Source organism: Zingiber officinale, chromosome 5A, assembly GCF_018446385.1.
Source record: "Zingiber officinale cultivar Zhangliang chromosome 5A, Zo_v1.1, whole genome shotgun sequence".
In the NCBI taxonomy this organism is placed as follows: Eukaryota; Viridiplantae; Streptophyta; class Magnoliopsida; order Zingiberales; family Zingiberaceae; genus Zingiber; species Zingiber officinale.
In genome coordinates, this window is record NC_055994.1 from 94,150,284 (window position 1) to 94,168,653 (window position 18,370).

Sequence of the window (18,370 nt, forward strand, 5' to 3'; positions counted from 1 at the left end):
AATATCTCATTCGAGACCCATTACTGAATGGGGTCCACTCGTTGGAAGGACTCCGTGGGCCCCGATTCTCGTGGATCACTATGAGTGGACCAATTCACCCCGGAGTCCCGCAGCTCGATTTCGCTCTCGCAAGAGTCACCGCCGTCGCCTCTCCCGTGTCCTCCGTCAGACTCGAATCGTCAATACCGGTAGGCCCTACAGTATGCCCAATGAGAAGGTTCACTTCCGTGTATGGAGACTTGGTACTGACAGGCAATTGGCATCCATGGTTATGCGCTCGCCCCGAATTCGAAAGCTCATCGTGACCGTCCGTGCTCCATCGATTTGACTTTTTTTGCGAATCAGACGCACATTTACCGAAACTCTGCAATATTAACGTCGACGGTGGAGCAGAACGGTGGTTGGGAAGGGCGGAACGGTTGTTCGGCGTTTCTTAAAACGGGAAAGGCGAAGGATCGAGACAGCGGAGCAGATCGATTTGCTGATCCTCCGAATCGAACGAAGGCAGGCAGGCAACGGTGGGAGTTTCTTGTTCTGGAAATCCACTTTCCCCTTTTCCAGTTGGTTTGCGATCGACGGCCTTGTCCTCGACTAGGGTGGAGAAATTAGACTCTTGATTGGCGGTTTCTGCTGTGTCTTCGAGGAATTGGATCTGGGGCTATGCGTATCGAGGAGTTAGAGAAGGAGTGCGCTGGCGGAGGAGATGGGGAGAGGTCGATTTCAGGGATCGGTGGCGAAAGGGTTGTGTTTCTCGATGCGAAGAGAGCGGCGGTCGGAATCGGGGCTCGGATTCTCTTTTACCCGACGCTTGGGTACAATGTTCTGCGCAATATGATCGAACCCCAGTTCCATTGGTGGGATCAAATCGATGAGGTTTGTTCCCCCCTTGAATCATCATTTTCTTTAACCTATTTTTCTCTTTTTATTGACATGATTTTATAACAACCAATTGCTGTGGATAATTGAAGCTCCTTTGACCACTTCAAATTTATTAGTTGGACCGTCAGAATTCTTGAGATACAAACAAAAAATTATTCTGAAGTTTTGACTTTTGGATAATGATTTAAATATTTTAGTGATGTTTCATGATTTCTCGTGCCTGAGCAGTAATGCCAGGAGATGATTCTGAAGTTTTGACTTTTGGATAAGAATTTCTAGCCTCATCTATTTAATAGTGACGTTTCATGATTTCCTGTGCTGAGTCGTAATGCATATCTGGAGATTATTCTGAAGTTTTGACTTTTGGATAATAATTTCTAGCCTCTAATGTTCTAATAAGGTTTCATGATTCTTGTGTTGGAATTGTAATGCATATCAGATTTGTTTGTTGCCTTTTCCCCCTTTTGGTTATAACTGATTCTACTCTGTTGAACCTGTCGATTAGTTAGTTACACATAGTTTCTGTTTCAGTTTCTACTCTTAGGTGCTGTTCCATTTCCTAGTGATGTTCCTCGCTTGAAGAAACTTGGCGTCGGTGGAGTCATTACATTGAATGAGCCATATGAGACACTGGTACCTAATTCCTTATATCATGTGAGTACTTTTCCTTTTGGTTATTTTTTCTATATACCTAGATTATATTGTATAGAAAGGTTTTGATTGAATAATTAGAAATTTGATCTACTTTATTAGTCATAAACTTGGTGATTGATGTAGTTAGATAGATTCTTTCCACTAACTTCATAAAATAGAAGCCATATCCTCCATGAGGTTTACCAATAGCATCAGCAGGAAATTTAGTTTACTGGTGACCCTTGATTTGAGCTACTAAACACTAGTTGTGCTTTACTCTTAGTTCATTTCTCTGCCAAATTTTCTAGTATTTTCATGGTTAAATTCCAAATCAATTATCTATCACTTGGGCCGGCTCTCCTTTATTTGCATTTTAAATTAGACAACGAGAAACAAATCATGATCTGAATACATTAAATTTCTAGCCTATGCATCAACCCCAAAACCAAAATAATCCAAATTTTAGGTCGTATAAGATCGGGTTGGATCAGTTACCCATTGGATGGGACCTTTTCCCCCACCCCTCTCATTCATGTAATAACGGAGCATCTTTACCATTGGACAGAGGCTTTATTCTTGAACGTTTGACTCTTATTATGTAGCATTCTCTGTTGATCAGGAGTAATAGATCCTGCACGTATCTTTTCTCTTATTAATGTGATGAGCTCAAGTATCATTCGCTATTTATTTATTTATTTTGGTTCTTCGGAATAGGCCTACGGGATTGAACATTTGCTGATACCCACAAGAGATTACCTCTTTGCTCCATCACTTGGAGATATATGTCTAGCTGTGGACTTCATCCATAGTAAGTACCCACCATCTTATGCTTACTATGAACATATCAATTATCTAATTCTCTTTAAAAATAATGATAATAATAATTCTCCCATCTAGTTAGGAAATGGTGTGACTTTCTTTCAATACTAATCATTCAATCATTTTCTGACAATTGCATTTCATATTTATTAATGGCGTTTATCAACTAAAAGTAATTATGCATGTGAAATATTTTAGGTTGTAGTTAACTTCTAGCATTGTTTGTAATGTATGGCTTGGTGGTATTTCTAAATTCAAGCTCACATGACAATGACCTCTACTAGCTAATGAATGGTCATCATTAGCTAAATATGTCTAGTATTTTTCTTCTTCGACCTTTATATATGTGATATAAATAACCTCCCTTCATTACCTCTACATTTGATGGTCGGTTAATCTTCTTTGCCATGTCAAATTTACAAAAGGGAACAGCAACAGTGGGAAAATAACATATGTTCACTGCAAAGCGGGTCGAGGGCGCAGTACAACCATTGTGCTATGCTACTTGGTACGCATAAATCTAATTTAAAAGGACTAATCATCTAATATTCAATGTGAGGAAGGTAATAGGAACTCTGTTTCACAGGTGCAACATAAGCAAATGACTCCAACTGCTGCATACCAATACGTGAAAGTGAACAGACCAAGAGTACATTTAGCTTCTTCACAGTGGAAGGTTAGTTTATTACTCTATGCCATACATCATTTATTTCATTTTTTAAAATGGATTTGTTTTTTCTTCATCTATTTATATTTTGTTTGTTGGAAAATCGACAAAGTACAGTGCGGGGATAATATCATGTGCTCTGCAAACTTTTGTCACTGATACATCTTTGAAACTTTTCATTAGTAATTAATAGAAGTTACTAATTGCCATCAAGAACTTGTGTCGCACCTTAAAAATGTTTGAATTCTATGCTAAGCTCCATGATCGATCATAACATTGTTGGGATCGTTCGTACTCGGCTAGAGAGGGGGGGTGTGAATAGCCGCCCCAAATCGTTCGCGTTTCTTTCTACAAATTAGGGTTAGCGCAGCGGAAATAAGAACAAGAAACGAAAACAAGAAGATCAAACCTCAACACGTCGATGTAACGAGGTTCGGAGATAAACTCCTACTCCTCGGCGTGTCCGTAAGGTGGACGAGCCCTATCAATCCGTCGGTGGATGAGTCCCCGGAGAACCGGCTAATAATCACTCCTTCTGGGTGGAGAAACCTCGCCACAAAGTTTTGCAAAAGCAATACAAGAAGGAGTATACAGCAAGAAGCAAAATACAATACAACTGTAAAACCTTCGCTTACTTGCCTTCTCTTCGACGGAAGAATGCCAACAAGCAACACAGTCGTAGAAGCTCACACGAAGCTTGAACTCAACAAAGCTCAAGAGCACAACAGCAAAGAAAGAAGAGAAAGAAGTTATCGCGCAGCTGCAGCCCTCGACCCCTTTATACTGCGAAGAAGACAGTGAAGAAACTAGCCGTTGCGTCACAACGGTTCAACCTGATCGGTCTGGACCGATCAGGCCGATCGGTCCCGATCGACCGTTAGTACGTAACCTTCAGCGTACTCGACGGCGTGGACCGATCAGAGGATCGGTCCACGCATCGATCCCAACTCGCCGTGCTTCCGACGACGTCTCCCCGATCGGTCCCGCATCGATCAGATGATCGGCCCGTGGACCGATCACCGCCTCTGTTAACGCTTCGGTCACCGTATCGATCAAGCAGAGTTTCCGATGATCGATCGGTCACGGACCGATCGAGCAACAAGATCACTGGATCGGTCGGTGACCGATCCAGCCTTGGTTTTGCCCAAACCAAGTCCCAAGACTTCCAAACCAATATCCGGTCAACCTTGACCTATTGGTACTTCATCCCTAGCATCTGGTCACTCCCTTGACCTGCTAGAACTCCTTGCCAAGTGTCCGGTCAATCCCTTTGACCTACTTGGACTTTCCAACACCAGAAGTCTGATCATCCCTGATCCATCTGGATTTTCCCTTGCCCGGCTTTACTCACCAGGACTTTCCACCTGGCTTCACTCACCAGGATTTCCACACTGCCTAATATCCCAGTTAGGACTTTCCCACTGCCTGGGTTCACTCACCAGGACTTTCCCCGTGCCAAGTCTCCATACTTGGACTTTTCCAGTGCCAAGTCTCCATACTTGGACTTTTCCAGTGCCAAGTCTCCATACTTGGACTTTTCGCGTGCCAAGCTCCCTGCTTGGACTTTTCCGTGCCAAGTCTCCATACTTGGACTTTTCCAGTGCCAAGCTCCCTACTTGGACTTTTCCGTGCCAAGTCTCCATACTTGGACTTTTCCCGAATCAGGTCAACCAGGTCAACCTTGGCCTACGGTTGCACCAATAATCTCCCAAACATCTATTCTTGTCCCACATCAAGAATAGAACTCTCTCACGAGTGTCAAACATCAACATGCAACACAACTAGGTCAACCTTGACCTAAGGTTGCACCGACAATCTCCCCAAGTCAAACATCAAAATACAACTCAAGTCACGTCAACCCGATTCTGGTCAACCAGTTCAACCTTGACCTAAGGTTGCACCAACAATCTCCCTCTTTTTGATGTTTGACAAAACCATAATCACTTTAGGTTAACCCGATAACCTAACTTAGGTTTTCAATCATCTTTCAATGTCGATGTTCTTTCCTTGAACATTCTCCGGACATTCTCCCTTAGGTTAACCCAATAACCTAACTTGGGCTCTCCATAATTCTCCCCTTTGACACACATCAAAAGAATTCCAATGTTCTTCCTCGAACATTCCTTGACATTCTTTCCTAGCTTAGGTTAACCCGATATCCTAACTTGGGTTCTCAATAATTCTCCAATGAATACTCTCCCTTTTGACACACATCAAAAGACAAAGGAGAGTATCAAGGTCAAGAGTTTCTTCCTAATGAAAGTCCCATACCTTTCATTGAAACTCTTAATTTCCCTCGATACTAAACTCAACAATCAACTTAGTGATAATCCCATATCACTAATCCTCAAGAGTCTTAAGGAGTACAAACTCCCCTAAAAGTCAACTCCTCTTGACAATTAGGTAAGACTCCCCTAGGTCTCTCCCTTGACCATTGCACCAACAATGTCTTTGAGAGTTCCAAACCTTAGAAATCCACAAACCCAACTTCCTGAAATTTCGGACCAGCGGTGAAAAATCGAAATCGCACGCATCGATCGGTCCCGGACCGATCGAATCCCCGATCGGTCCCCGGACCGATCCACGCTTCACTGATCGCACGTCCGATCGGTCACCGGACCGATCAGAACCTCTGGATCGGTCCGGTGACCGATCCACACTCTGAATTTCAGATTTCTCCTTCCGGAAATTCAGAAACTCCTAAAAATTCCGAAAATTCGAAAAAATGTGAAATTTTGAGGATACATTCCTCATAACATATACTATCATGGAAAAATAGTTTTCTATGAGAATAACTTCCATTTTCAAATCTTGATACAAAATTCAAAAACTTTGAAATAATTCAAAGTTAAGTCAACTTTGTATCACAATGTTCAATGATGAAAGCTATCACTAGGAAAGCTTCATCAAGGTTTTTCAAAACAATTTTGAAATGATTTCAAACCCTTTAATTTGGGACCACAATCTTAGGGCTATATGTACATGACTTGTACACAAGCTTTCCCTATGATCCTCCTTTTCTTGAATTAGGCTCATCTAGGTACAAAAACTATGCACCTTGATCCTAACTCATGATCCTAATATCTCACACACATCTAAGGTGTATCAAACCACATTCAAGTCAATTTGATGTGAGATATGGGTTAAGGTCAACTTAGGCTAAGTTCTCATGCATTTTCTAAACTACACTTTGATCTCAATACCAAAATGTGTTTTTATCCTTAAATCAATTTCATTGATTCTTAATGCAAGAGATGATGACATGGCATAAATTAATAACATAAATGAAAACATGTGCCAATGTCATGATGTCATGGCATAAAGTTTGAAACGAAACTAACACATGACATATAGATAACCTAAGCATTATCATGACATTTCAAATGATAATAAAATAAGTATGATGTCATGGCATGGCATATGGCAACCAATCATGGGAAGTTAGCACAAATAAAATGCCTAAATTCCCTATCTAAGTATCCTTAGCCTTAGCTAACTTAGAATCTAACCCTAGATTGCCCATATATCCCTTAGAGAAAACCAAAATCCCAATTATGGTATTTCTCTAGGTTTTCTTAAATTGTGCCAAATAAGATTGAAATCGATATTTTTCAAATATGGCACAATTTACTCTTTAAGGAGTAAATAATAATTCTTTTTCATTTTCAAAGGTTATCAAAACCTTGAAAATGCTCCTTGAGTGTCAATTTCCTCAAAGTTGGGTTAACTACCCTTCTAATCGGAGTTGACACTCTCTAACCCATCTATGGGGTAGAGAAGATGCTCCTAGGAACCCAATACCTATTAGAGCTCATTGGGTTCACTAAATATTCACTAGGGATAACTTCCCTAGCAACCCTCCTAATGACCCTCTTAGGCTTTAAAGCCTTGGCCATTTGGGACTCATCAAGATCAACTCTAGGGGTGACTCCCCTTGTGACCTTGATGTTGGTCTTCTTAGCCCTAGGTTTTGTTCCATAATCGAATGGAACATTATGATAAGTGGGCTTGACCACTTGAGACTTAGGTTTGTGACCCAAACCTTTCTTGTTCTTGGACATTGGTTTTTGACCCTTAAACCCTAGAGATGACTTCTCCAAGTTCTTAAGAGCCTTTTCCAAAGTATCAAGTCTTGACCTCAAGACTTGATTCTCCTTCTCTAATACCTCAATTTTTGATTTATCACTCTTCCTTGAGGTATTCCTAGGCATATGTCTAGTTGATTTAGGGTTTCTACCTAGGTTTTTCTTAACCTTAGAAGTGTTAATCCTAGGGTTAGCATTCCTAGTAGTATCCCTATCTAGGCTAACATGTTTAGCTCCTAAGCACATGTATTGGTTCCTAAAGTTAACATGCTTATCATTATTAACAATTGCAACAAAACTACTAGCATGAGTTTTATTAGAATTGCAATAATGAACCTTAGAGGTTACCTTAGGGTTTGCCTTAGCTCCCCCTATCGATGTGCATCCCTTGTCCTTGTGAGGTTTCCTCCTCTTCGGACATTGGCTCCTATAGTGTCCCCGTTGCTTGCATTGAAAGCACACCATGTGCTTCTTGCCTTTGCGTGTTGGGACTCGGGCTTCCTTGACCTTTGGTGCCGGTGGAGTCTTCCTAACTCTCTTTGGACATTTGCTCTTGTAATGTCCACACTCCCTACACTCAAAGCATATTATATGTAACTTATTTGAAATTGAGATGCTTGAGTTACCTAGGTTTGGGGATGGGTGTGAGCTTTCTTCTTCAACCCTTCCGGAGGTGGAAACTTCTTCTTCTTGCTCCGAACTTGAACAAGAGGAACTCTCCTCCTCTTCTTCCTTGGATATTGAGTAGCCCTCAACTTCCAATTCGCTCCCTCCATGATGTGAGCTACTTGGCTCACTAGGCTCCTCTTCATGGCTTGAGGTGGAGCTCTCCTCATGGTACTTGGCCAAGTTGTTCCACAACTCCTTGGCATTGTTGTATCCTATCTTACACAAAATGTTAGTAGGCAATGAAAATTCAATTATTCTCGTTACCTCTTCGTTGATTTCGGATTTGTGAATTTGTTCTCTTGTCCACTCCTTCTTCTCAAGTGGTTTTCCTTCTTCATCCACCGGAGGAGTAAAACCTTCTTGTACACAAAACCAATTCATTATGTTAGTCATAAGAAAATACTTCATCCTTACCTTCCAATACGCGAAGTCGCCGCATTCGTAGAAAGGTGGAATGGTGACATCTTCTCCATAGAGATCCATTCTCTAGCTTTGCTCCCACGGGTGTTGATCCGTCGAAGAGCGGCCTCGCTCTGATACCACTTGTTGGGATCGTTCGTACTCGGCTAGAGAGGGGGGGTGTGAATAGCCGCCCCAAATCGTTCGCGTTTCTTTCTACAAACTAGGGTTAGCGCAGCGGAAATAAGAACAAGAAACGAAAACAAGAAGATCAAACCTCAACGCGTCGATGTAACGAGGTTCGGAGATAAACTCCTACTCCTCGGCGTGTCCGTAAGGTGGACGAGCCCTATCAATCCGTCGGTGGATGAGTCCCCGGAGAACCGGCTAATAATCACTCCTTCTGGGTGGAGAAACCTCGCCACAAAGTTTTGCAAAAGCAATACAAGAAGGAGTATACAGCAAGAAGCAAAATACAATACAACTGTAAAACCTTCGCTTACTTGCCTTCTCTTCGACTGGATGAAGCAGCAGCTTCAAGCAACGCCTACAACAGCAGGAAACCAGTCGTAGAAGCTCACACGAAGCTTCGGAACTCAACAAAGCTCAAGAGCACAACAGCAGCTCAGTAGAAAGAAGAGAAAGAAGTTATCGCGCAGCTGCAGCCCTCGACCCCTTTATACCTGCGAAGAAGACAGCGAAGAAACTAGCCGTTGCGTCGCAACGGCTAGAACCCTGATCGGTCTACGGACCGATCAGGCCCTGTGCTGATCGGTCCCCAGACCGATCAGTTAGTGCACAGAACCTTCTGTGCGTACTCTGATGCGATCGGGACCTCTGGATCGGTCCACGGATCGATCTAGCCAACCTCAGCGACATCGTCTCTGATCGGTCCCAGGCCGTCGATCAGATGCATGGACCGATCACCGCCTTTTTCGCCTCTGTTAACTGGCGATCGGTCCACCGATCGACAACGAGAGTTTCTGATATCGATCGGTCACCGGGCCGATCGAGCAACAGTATCACTGGATCGGTCTGGTGACCGATCCAGAGCTTGGTTTTTGCCCAAACCAAGTCCCAAGACTTCCAAACCAATATCCGGTCAACCTTGACCTATTGGTACTTCATCCCTAGCATCTGGTCACTCCCTTGACCTGCTAGAACTCCTTGCCAAGTGTCCGGTCAATCCCTTTGACCTACTTGGACTTTCCAACACCAGAAGTCTGATCATCCCTGATCCATCTGGATTTTCCCTTGCCCGGCTTTACTCACCAGGACTTTCCACCTGGCTTCACTCACCAGGATTTCCACACTGCCTAATATCCCAGTTAGGACTTTCCCACTGCCTGGGTTCACTCACCAGGACTTTCCCCGTGCCAAGTCTCCATACTTGGACTTTTCCAGTGCCAAGTCTCCATACTTGGACTTTTCCAGTGCCAAGTCTCCATACTTGGACTTTTCGCGTGCCAAGCTCCCTGCTTGGACTTTTCCGTGCCAAGTCTCCATACTTGGACTTTTCCAGTGCCAAGCTCCCTACTTGGACTTTTCCGTGCCAAGTCTCCATACTTGGACTTTTCCCGAATCAGGTCAACCAGGTCAACCCTGACCTACGGTTGCACCAATAATCTCCCAAACATCTATTCTTGTCCCACATCAAGAATAGAACTCTCTCACGAGTGTCAAACATCAACATGCAACACAACTAGGTCAACCTTGACCTAAGGTTGCACCGACAATCTCCCCAAGTCAAACATCAAAATACAACTCGAGTCACGTCAACTCGAGTCGGGTCAACCAGGTCAACCTTGACCTAAGGTTGCACCAACAAACATGACAAAGATTTACAATTCTTGGTAATTAATTTTTCAGGCTGTTCAACACTTCTACCACCTCAAAGTGCAAAGAATTGAAAGGTGTATCTCTTCTAAAGATCTCACCATAAAGTCTCCAATGCTCCTCATCACTGAAACACATCTACACTTTGATGAGAGCTCTTATGAGGTAGTGTCGCAGTCAGACCTTGATGGATATGACCGATACATCAAAACAGGCGTTGCGGGCAATACTTTATGGGCAGAGCTAAGGTTTGTGTGCAGGCTGCAAATCGCTCGGCAAGCAGCCATCACGGGGATCTCATATTTCTGGTTCAAAAGCAATGGTACGCATGGTGGGGGCAGCTCTCAAATGACCATCCCCGTATACTGAAACTGTAAATAGACCTTCAACACCGGACCAAATTTCGAGTTTGGTTCTTTTACCCCCAACATATGTCAGTTGCTGAGCAGAGTGTATATGCCCATACTGCCGTCACTGAGTCGTGTCTACTGTCTCATATTCTGGGTATTTCAGCCATGTTTTTTGCTTGGCTAGACGAGAACCCGGTGGTGAGACCAGTCAGCCTGTTGTATGCATCTCGTGTTATAATGAGTCATGTAAATGTAAACATAACTGTTGTTTGTTGCAAGCTGTTGGGAATTTGTTATTTGATGGTTGTGAGTCCAATCACAAATCCACTTGTAATAGAATTTAGAGCTAGAAAAAAGTCTTTTGGAAATTTGTGAAAATCTTTTATAAGTCGACTAACATAAATTTCTATCGATCCATTTTAAACTTCCAAACATTTTAAGTTGAGCACATAAAATTTCTGTGTTTAAAAATAATTTTTTTTTACCTTGCATCTGATCCAAACTGGTTCGAACTTTCGGTCGAATGAGATTTGAATTATACGATAGGCAAATTCAATAGTCAGTTTTAATCAACTCGATCATAACAAGTAAGATGGTTTTAGAGTTCCAATATCCTATTCTACTTAAGAGAATGGTTTAAGCGATTCGACCAGAACACACAAACCAGCTCAGATCACTTCTACCCACCCGATTTGCTCGCCACTACCTCAACTAGAGAAACAGAAATTCAATAGCAGAATTATCCATGTAATGACACAAGACACTAGAGATTCATTGTGATGACAAATCCTTCAACACTCACTTTTCACAAGATATAAATTAACCATAAATAAATGGACACAGAGTTGGTAAGATAACAGGCATTTACAGCTGCGAAACACTCTGCGGGACACTTGATAATTAGGTAAATAATCAGTTTGAAACAAGCAATTTTCTAGGAGAGTTTTAAGAGTTCCAAACAACAGACAATCTTGCTATATGTACAACAATAAATCTTATGGGCATCATTTTGAGTCGCTGGCCTTTGTGCAGGTATGTATCTTCGTAAAAATTAGCTCCTGGATAGTCTCATTAGTGTCTGATTATTCGGCTAAGTATCATCACTCTTTGTTTCTGTTTTTCTGTCGAAGAGATTCTTGTAGCTTAGTCATAGCTCCACTCTCGGAAAGAAGAAAGTTCTTCATCTCTTTGTAGGTTTGGAGTTCCTCCAATGCGTCACTTGTTTTCCTAGACAAGAAGGAACTATTCATGCTAACTTCTCCATTTAAGTCGGAAGACTGCGATGAACAGCTCTGATCTTGGCGAAGTGGAGGCGCGGTCTTTAACATGTGGACAAGACTTCCAACAGCTGCCTTTTGGGACTTATGGGAGGAAGAGTATTCTGCATCCTTAACATCAGGGCTCCTGTTGATCAAATAATCATGAAAATCTGTATTAGGTCACACATACGATGTAGGCGATGGATTTATAACAAACAGGCACTTGCACCGAAGCAAACACCAAAAAAGGTTAGAATGTTCACTTCTTTAACAAGCCAGGGTGAAAACCAACCATGTTTTGACAGAATTTGGCACCACAAGAGGTACAATTGGTTATCGGCAATATTTTCTCTCAAACAAACCAAAATAATTGTTGAGGGAATTAGCACAATAGTGTATTACAATCTAATTACATTCATGAAGTCTTATGTTTATAAAACTTTGCTTCCTAATCCCTGCAAACTAACTTAACATTTAACTACAATTGGTTATCGACAATATTTTCTCTCAAATAAACCAAAATAATTGTTAAGGAAATTGGCACAATAGTGTATTACAATCTAATAGCATTCATGAAGTCTTATGTTTATAAAACTTTGCTTCCTAATCCCTGCAGCATGTTAAAGGTTCGTAGATAGCCTACTCTTGCTGCTCGATGATTCATCCCCATACTTGGTAGAATGCAGCAGAGTAAAACTGAACTCTAGCACTCTTACTTAGGTGAGAACATCTACGTGTAATGCTCATGGCATTAAATGTGCTAATGGATAGACATTCACTTATATTCATGCTGTTGCTTCTGAAATTCCGCCACATGTCCCCTAAATATCCTAAGGAGCAAAAATGTTAAATCAAAATGGATAAACTAATGGAAAAAAGAATGAAATTTGTGCAACTTTTCCTTCATTGGAAACTCCATGCTTCAACTATAGTTCAACAAATTATTTGTTCTTAATGTAGTTCACAGTTAGAAAGAAGCAAACAAATAATTGTCAAGCAAAAATTTAACTAAAAGCAGAAAGTGGGGGATTAGAATACAGCAAGGCATGACACCTAGAGGCATCTCAGCACAAGCATATCAGTCTGTCTTAATTCCTATATCGCCAAACAAAACTGGGATCCTTAAGTATAGTTGAACTTAAAAAGTCCACACATCCATTAGAAAAATACAATAAATATTTCTAAACACATCTCTTGTTGAAGTCAATCATTACGATCTAGATCTGATAGACCGTTACAGATCTGATAGACCTTTACAGGTTTAGCAATGAGATTTTCCTTATGATGCACAACCAAATCGTGACACGGAGAGGACTTGAAAGCCCTAATTGCTAGAAGTACTCGTGAATTATATGAATCTAACAGTGAAATCCTTGTTTACTTCGCATTTGGTTAGTCTTTAAAAATAGGATTGAAGTCAGAATAGGAAAGTGCTGACCATCTTCTTCAATTTAACCTTTTAGAAATGGAAGAATTCTTCTCAGTCAATTTTAGATTTCAGTTTTTGGGTCTCCTGTCAATCTTTCTGGGCAATCAAAAGTAAAAAAAACAACTACTTTTCTAGTAAAGTAGTTTAATATCTTTAAAAAATCTGCTAATGAGACATTCATCCACATTGCAATCAATTAAATCTGGTTATACAGTGTCCATCTTCATGGCAATCAATCTGAGAATTTACACAGTTCGAAGTTTAGTCTTAGGCAGTATATTGCATATCAAACAATCAGATGCTAAATCTCACAAACAAGCCAACTGTTTATCAGACTTCATTTAAGCATAGAAGAGAAACATACGAGGGGAAAATACCCAATCAAAAACAAAGGAATTTGACAGAAAAAAAAAAGACACCGACATTAAGACTATACCTCCTATAGAATCAAGAAATCAAAGTTGAATAGTAGTTGAAGACAGTGTTAAAATCTTTATATTTATAAGACAGTTAAAATATTTTTTTTCATAAGTTTAATTCTGATTTTTTATTATTATTTAAAGGGCACAACTCTAAGGACAGAACCTTAATTGCATAGGGGGGTTAAAGGGATATTTACTCTATAAAAGAAGAGCCAATCTATTACTGAATTCATTTCATCTTTTTATTTATATGCTTTATTTGATTTATCATGTCAATTTAATTTATAATATATGATGATATCTCTTGATCAGCAGTGGACAACTGCACAATTTATCCACAATAATTTAAGGGATTCATAAATTCCACTATTATAAAGTTCCAACAGATAGGTAAAAACAGTGAACAATAAGATTCATGAACCAATCTCCATGTTAGACGACTCAAATAGGCACAAAAATAACATATCATAAGCAGAATGGAGAGTCACCTTGTATGAGAATCTAATGTGTCAACATCATCCACAGCAAATGGGTAAGAGAAATCTGTATCGTCCAGATCATCCTGCATTGAGAATCGGCTTGAACTTCTTGAAAATGCATACCTAGGTGAACCACCAGAAGACAAAGCAGAGAACCTTCCAGAATCATCCCGACCATCCTTGAGACCCTAAAAGCATAATATGAGAAGGACCCAGACAAGTTCATTAGTTGAAGTTGCACCTTATTAGCACAATTATTTATAGCCTGAGCATATCAAAGGACAGAGAAGATGAATAATGCGACGAAAGGTCTTCAGGTGAAACAATTTCCAACAAATTCAATATTTAAGAATTATGCATAACGGAGTATAAAAAATAAAAACATAAATACCCAATAATCCGAATGCAGGTTCCTTGATTTCAATTGAAATGAAGAAGCTATGTGAGAGATGATCGATGTCAGAGGTATTTTAGACACATTATTATCGCACTGTTCCCAGTTTTGCAATTTTACACTCACATATGTCACATGTTCTGATATTCATCATGAGTCCACAAGTACTTCAAAATCCTATATTGGATCCTATATACTATCCATAATATGCAAAAAGTGACACTTTCAACAGAATGATTGCTATACCCAAAGTTTTCTATTAAGACTGGTCCCACCTCAAAGATAACTAGGATTTCAGATGTATTCATGCCTAAAATATGCATCAAAACTAGTATTTTTGACCTATTAAGGAGCATAGTATCATTGTAGTGTAAGCCCTTACCATCTGCAAATTGACTATTAACTGACAGCAATCGGTCTCATGTTCCTTTTAGCACCAGTGGTCTCTGGCTATGCCACTCTGTATCAATACAACTAAATACCAGTAATCATTTTGCTTACTCCAAAACCTAAACCTCTTCCCAAAACGTTATTACTTGAGGGCTAACCAATATGTTCTGATAACATTCTTGCATTAATTCCAATATTTTTCTTCTAAGACATCCTGCTACTGTCATATATGAATTGCATATTGTTCCCAAAAGCTGACGTTTGTCATATTCTGCATTCCCAAATAAAAATGCATGTGAAATTTTAGGAATGAAACTATAGATTTTCATGAATCCCAAGTCTGCTGAATTAATGTAGGGATAAAGGAAAAATAGGTTCCTGTGATAACGAAATAATAAAAAAAGCAACATGTGTCCCTGATAGAGATATATAAGCTGAGTCCCTGATAGGTATATATATCATACTGTATGCAAGTGTGATATAATCGAAGTTATGCAATCTGCATCTGTATAATGAAGGAGCAAGAATCAATAAAACCATGTGCTTAGGATCAAACTAACGCTATAATCTTTTCATACATAAATGTGTCACAAAACGCGAAGGGTAGAATTTTACCTTATATGCAGCGTACATATGCAAGTTTGAATAGATATCGCCTCCACTCAAACCTTCTGACTTTCTGAAAGATCTGCTCTTGGAAGGAGACTCCTGGCTTGAAGGATCGAGTCTTGTGCTTCTAGGAGATGGAGGTGGCAAAAGGCACTTGAAAGGATCGGAGAGGTTAGGACTGCGATGCATCTGGCTCTTCCCAGTTGCTGACATTGGTATGCTCATCGGTGCCGTCTCCATCTGTAGCCTTGATTGGAGGGAATGACCACCAAGCGTGGGAGGCGAAGGGGACGTCGATGTCGAGAACGGTGGGGAGAGCCGAAAATCATCAAACTTGAAATTTGCCTTCCGATCGCTCACCGACCGCTGGTTCGGCCCCAAGCGGTCATAAGGTTCAGGAGGCGAGGATCCTACCTTGTCAACCCGATCGTGCGGTGAACTGAGCGGGTGGTGCGCCATGGGCGCAGCGTTCCAGCTGTGCGGGCGATCCAGTTGAGGGGCCGCCACCGTCGATGGCCGGAAGCCCCTGGGTGGATTCTGAGACGTGGTGGGTCGAGACGCCCAATTGGGCAGCGAAGAGGGGAAAGGCCTACTGGGCTCGGCAGCCGGACTACCGATGTAATCGGTTATGATCATCGGTGGCATCAGGGGAGAAATTTCTAGGTTAAATGCCGCGAGGCTGGGGCGGTACTCCACCGAAACAACGATCTGGCCGAAGAGGGTCTCCACCGGCGTGAAGCTGTATCGCTTCAAATCCGCCCCTTCCGCCCTAGAAAATGGCGGCGCGAAGGAGTAAACCCGGTAGCCAAGATCGTAATTGTAAGGCTGACCAGAGGAGCACAGCATCCGGAAGATCCGGTGAGCCGGGAGGAGCCGGAGCAGCGCGTATAGCGATCTGAGCAAAATTACCGACTTCTTGTAGGTTCTGGGTTGGAAAGAGCCAACATCATGGGGGTGCTGCGGGGCGCCGTGCCAGGGAACGCACTGCGCGGTCCAGCGCTCGACAACGGTCTCCCCAGAACCGGATTCAGAGGCGTCGCGTCGCGGACTTAGGAGGACGTCGATGACCAACGGGTCCATGAAGGCGCCATGGTGCGCGATCGGACCCGGGAGGTCGCCGAGGTCGAGGTGGAACCATCGGTCTCGCTTGCCGGAGGACGGTCGGGGCGCGAGGCGGATGTGGGGGATGCGGGAGGCGAGCACGGTATGGAGAGTCTTGTGGAGGAAGTGGACGATGATCTGCTCCGTTCGATCGGTCTCGGAGGGGGACGCCATGAGTCCGCTATCAGAGTTTGGCCGTCGTCGGGAAGCGCGCCGGCCGCCGGAGCAAGCAACCAGAGAAGGTCATGAGGAACGAAACACGAGCAGCCAGAGGAAGAGATGGAAGAGGAAGTAACGCAGAAGGAAGGGAACAGATTGGATGTAGCCAGAGAAAATTTCATTTTGCTCCTCATAATTTAACTATTTTGTAGTATTATTTTTCTAATTAAACAAAGGCATAAAATTAACCGCAAATTATTAACAAATCTTTTTTAATTAAGCAATGATTGGAGAAAGTCAAAGAAGAGTCTCACAATCGATCGAAGGGATTATAGCTATTGGGTGGTTTTATGGGATTACGTGAAGGAATATCCTATTGATTAAGGGTGTAAATTCGCTAACATTATGGAGTGGAAAACAAAAAGTACAATAATCTTTTATAGTGTACAATAATTCAAGTTGATTAGGTGCAATAATATACATATTTATAATCATTATTACTAAGACTAGTAGTCGTCCGTGATTTACTTCCTCCGTATTAACCTTGGGACGAATTGACGGAACACGGGGACGAACATATTCACCTTTTATCACAATAATATACATATTTAGCTATTTTTTTCGAATTTAATTGAATATTTTATTTTAGATTTAGTATTTGTAGAGCTTGTTAAATTTATGGTAAACGCTTGGGAAACCCTCTTCCCTCTGCCGCGTTCGAGGTAAACAGATGAAATGATGATGGATGGCGACGAAGGAAATGGCAGATTGCAAATTTGATCGATAATTAAGCTAATAATTTGTTTTTTTTTTTTTTTGTTTCTTCTCTTGATTCAAGATCAAACTCTTGCAGATCGATTACAGAAATCGAGGAAGTAGAATTTACTGAAAGGAAATGGAAGAACTAGAGAAGATTCGAAGTAAACGCTAAACAGGTCGACAATATTAAAAAAAAAAAATTCGCCGGCTCCGCTCCGTCGTTGAAGTCCTACGAGGCGGCGCGTGCAGTTATTTCGTGATGGGCAGAGTGAAGTTCGGGTGGCGGCGGCGGCGGCGGCGGCGGAGGTCTCGCTCGATGTTGTGGAGGACGCGGCGGAAGTGATCGACCGCGCAGGGGATGGCGATGGCGCCGGAGTGGCTGAAGCCGTACTCCGCCGCGGCCTCCTCCAGGAGCTCCGCGAACAGAGGGTGGCTCAGGTACTCCAGCGGTACCGCGAACCGCTGTTGCTCCTCGGCCACCATCACAGTCACCGTGCCGTGCGCCGCCGGCGTTCCCCGCTTCACCTCCCCCTTCTGCTTCCGCGCCATTATCCAATCTCTAAATTCTGCACAGTGATGCAGCTCTACAGGGCTGATTATTTATAGAAAAATCAAAACGAATCGGAAATCGGTAAAATTTCGGTAAATCACCGCAGAAATGTTGAAAAATTCGATTCGAAGCGGAGAGATAATTAACGTCACGGCATCCACGCGATTTTCTTTTGAGTCAGTGGGTTAAGAATTGGGTCCGGTATTAGATTTGATGGAGGCGTTGACTCGCCACGTGGACGCTCTGGATGCGACAATGTCGCTCTTCGACGGGGAACGAGAGACACGTGGGTGGTGCGGAGCGCACGTAGTTAATGAGGCCAAAAGAAAAGTGAGAAACACGTGCGTTATATATATAACTCGTGCAAAATATCAGAACACGGAATTAAGCGTGAGATTGTTGAATTCTAGCCAGATTGGATTTTGCTCCACCAAGATAATCTGAAACATGGCTTTTAAGAGTAACTCCAACGTGTTGTAATT

General features: G+C 42.0%; 3 protein-coding genes across 3 annotated transcripts; 1 reads left to right on the forward strand and 2 right to left on the reverse strand.

The window, feature by feature from the left end:
• The first annotated feature begins 359 nt into the window (after positions 1–359).
• On the forward strand, positions 360–10,638 carry LOC121981033 (phosphatidylglycerophosphate phosphatase PTPMT2-like). The gene is made up of 6 exons (XM_042533360.1): positions 360–873; positions 1,411–1,533; positions 2,227–2,320; positions 2,757–2,839; positions 2,918–3,007; positions 10,021–10,638. Exons 1-6 carry the CDS (start codon positions 661–663, stop codon positions 10,354–10,356), a joined length of 939 nt encoding a protein of 312 aa, XP_042389294.1. The 5' UTR covers positions 360–660; the 3' UTR covers positions 10,357–10,638.
• A 512-nt stretch (positions 10,639–11,150) lies between these two features.
• Positions 11,151–16,723, reverse strand: LOC121981032 (autophagy-related protein 13a-like). Its single transcript, XM_042533359.1, has 3 exons — positions 15,326–16,723; positions 13,936–14,114; positions 11,151–11,741 (listed from the first exon to the last, which is right to left on the reverse strand). The coding sequence occupies exons 1-3, from the start codon at positions 16,592–16,594 to the stop codon at positions 11,438–11,440; spliced, it is 1,752 nt and encodes a 583-aa protein (XP_042389293.1). The 5' UTR covers positions 16,595–16,723; the 3' UTR covers positions 11,151–11,437.
• A 643-nt stretch (positions 16,724–17,366) lies between these two features.
• On the reverse strand, positions 17,367–18,044 carry LOC121983032 (auxin-responsive protein SAUR32-like). Its single transcript, XM_042536019.1, has 2 exons — positions 17,990–18,044; positions 17,367–17,904 (listed from the first exon to the last, which is right to left on the reverse strand). The coding sequence occupies exon 2, from the start codon at positions 17,885–17,887 to the stop codon at positions 17,588–17,590; it is 300 nt and encodes a 99-aa protein (XP_042391953.1). The 5' UTR covers positions 17,888–17,904; positions 17,990–18,044; the 3' UTR covers positions 17,367–17,587.
• Positions 18,045–18,370: the final 326 nt, after the last annotated feature.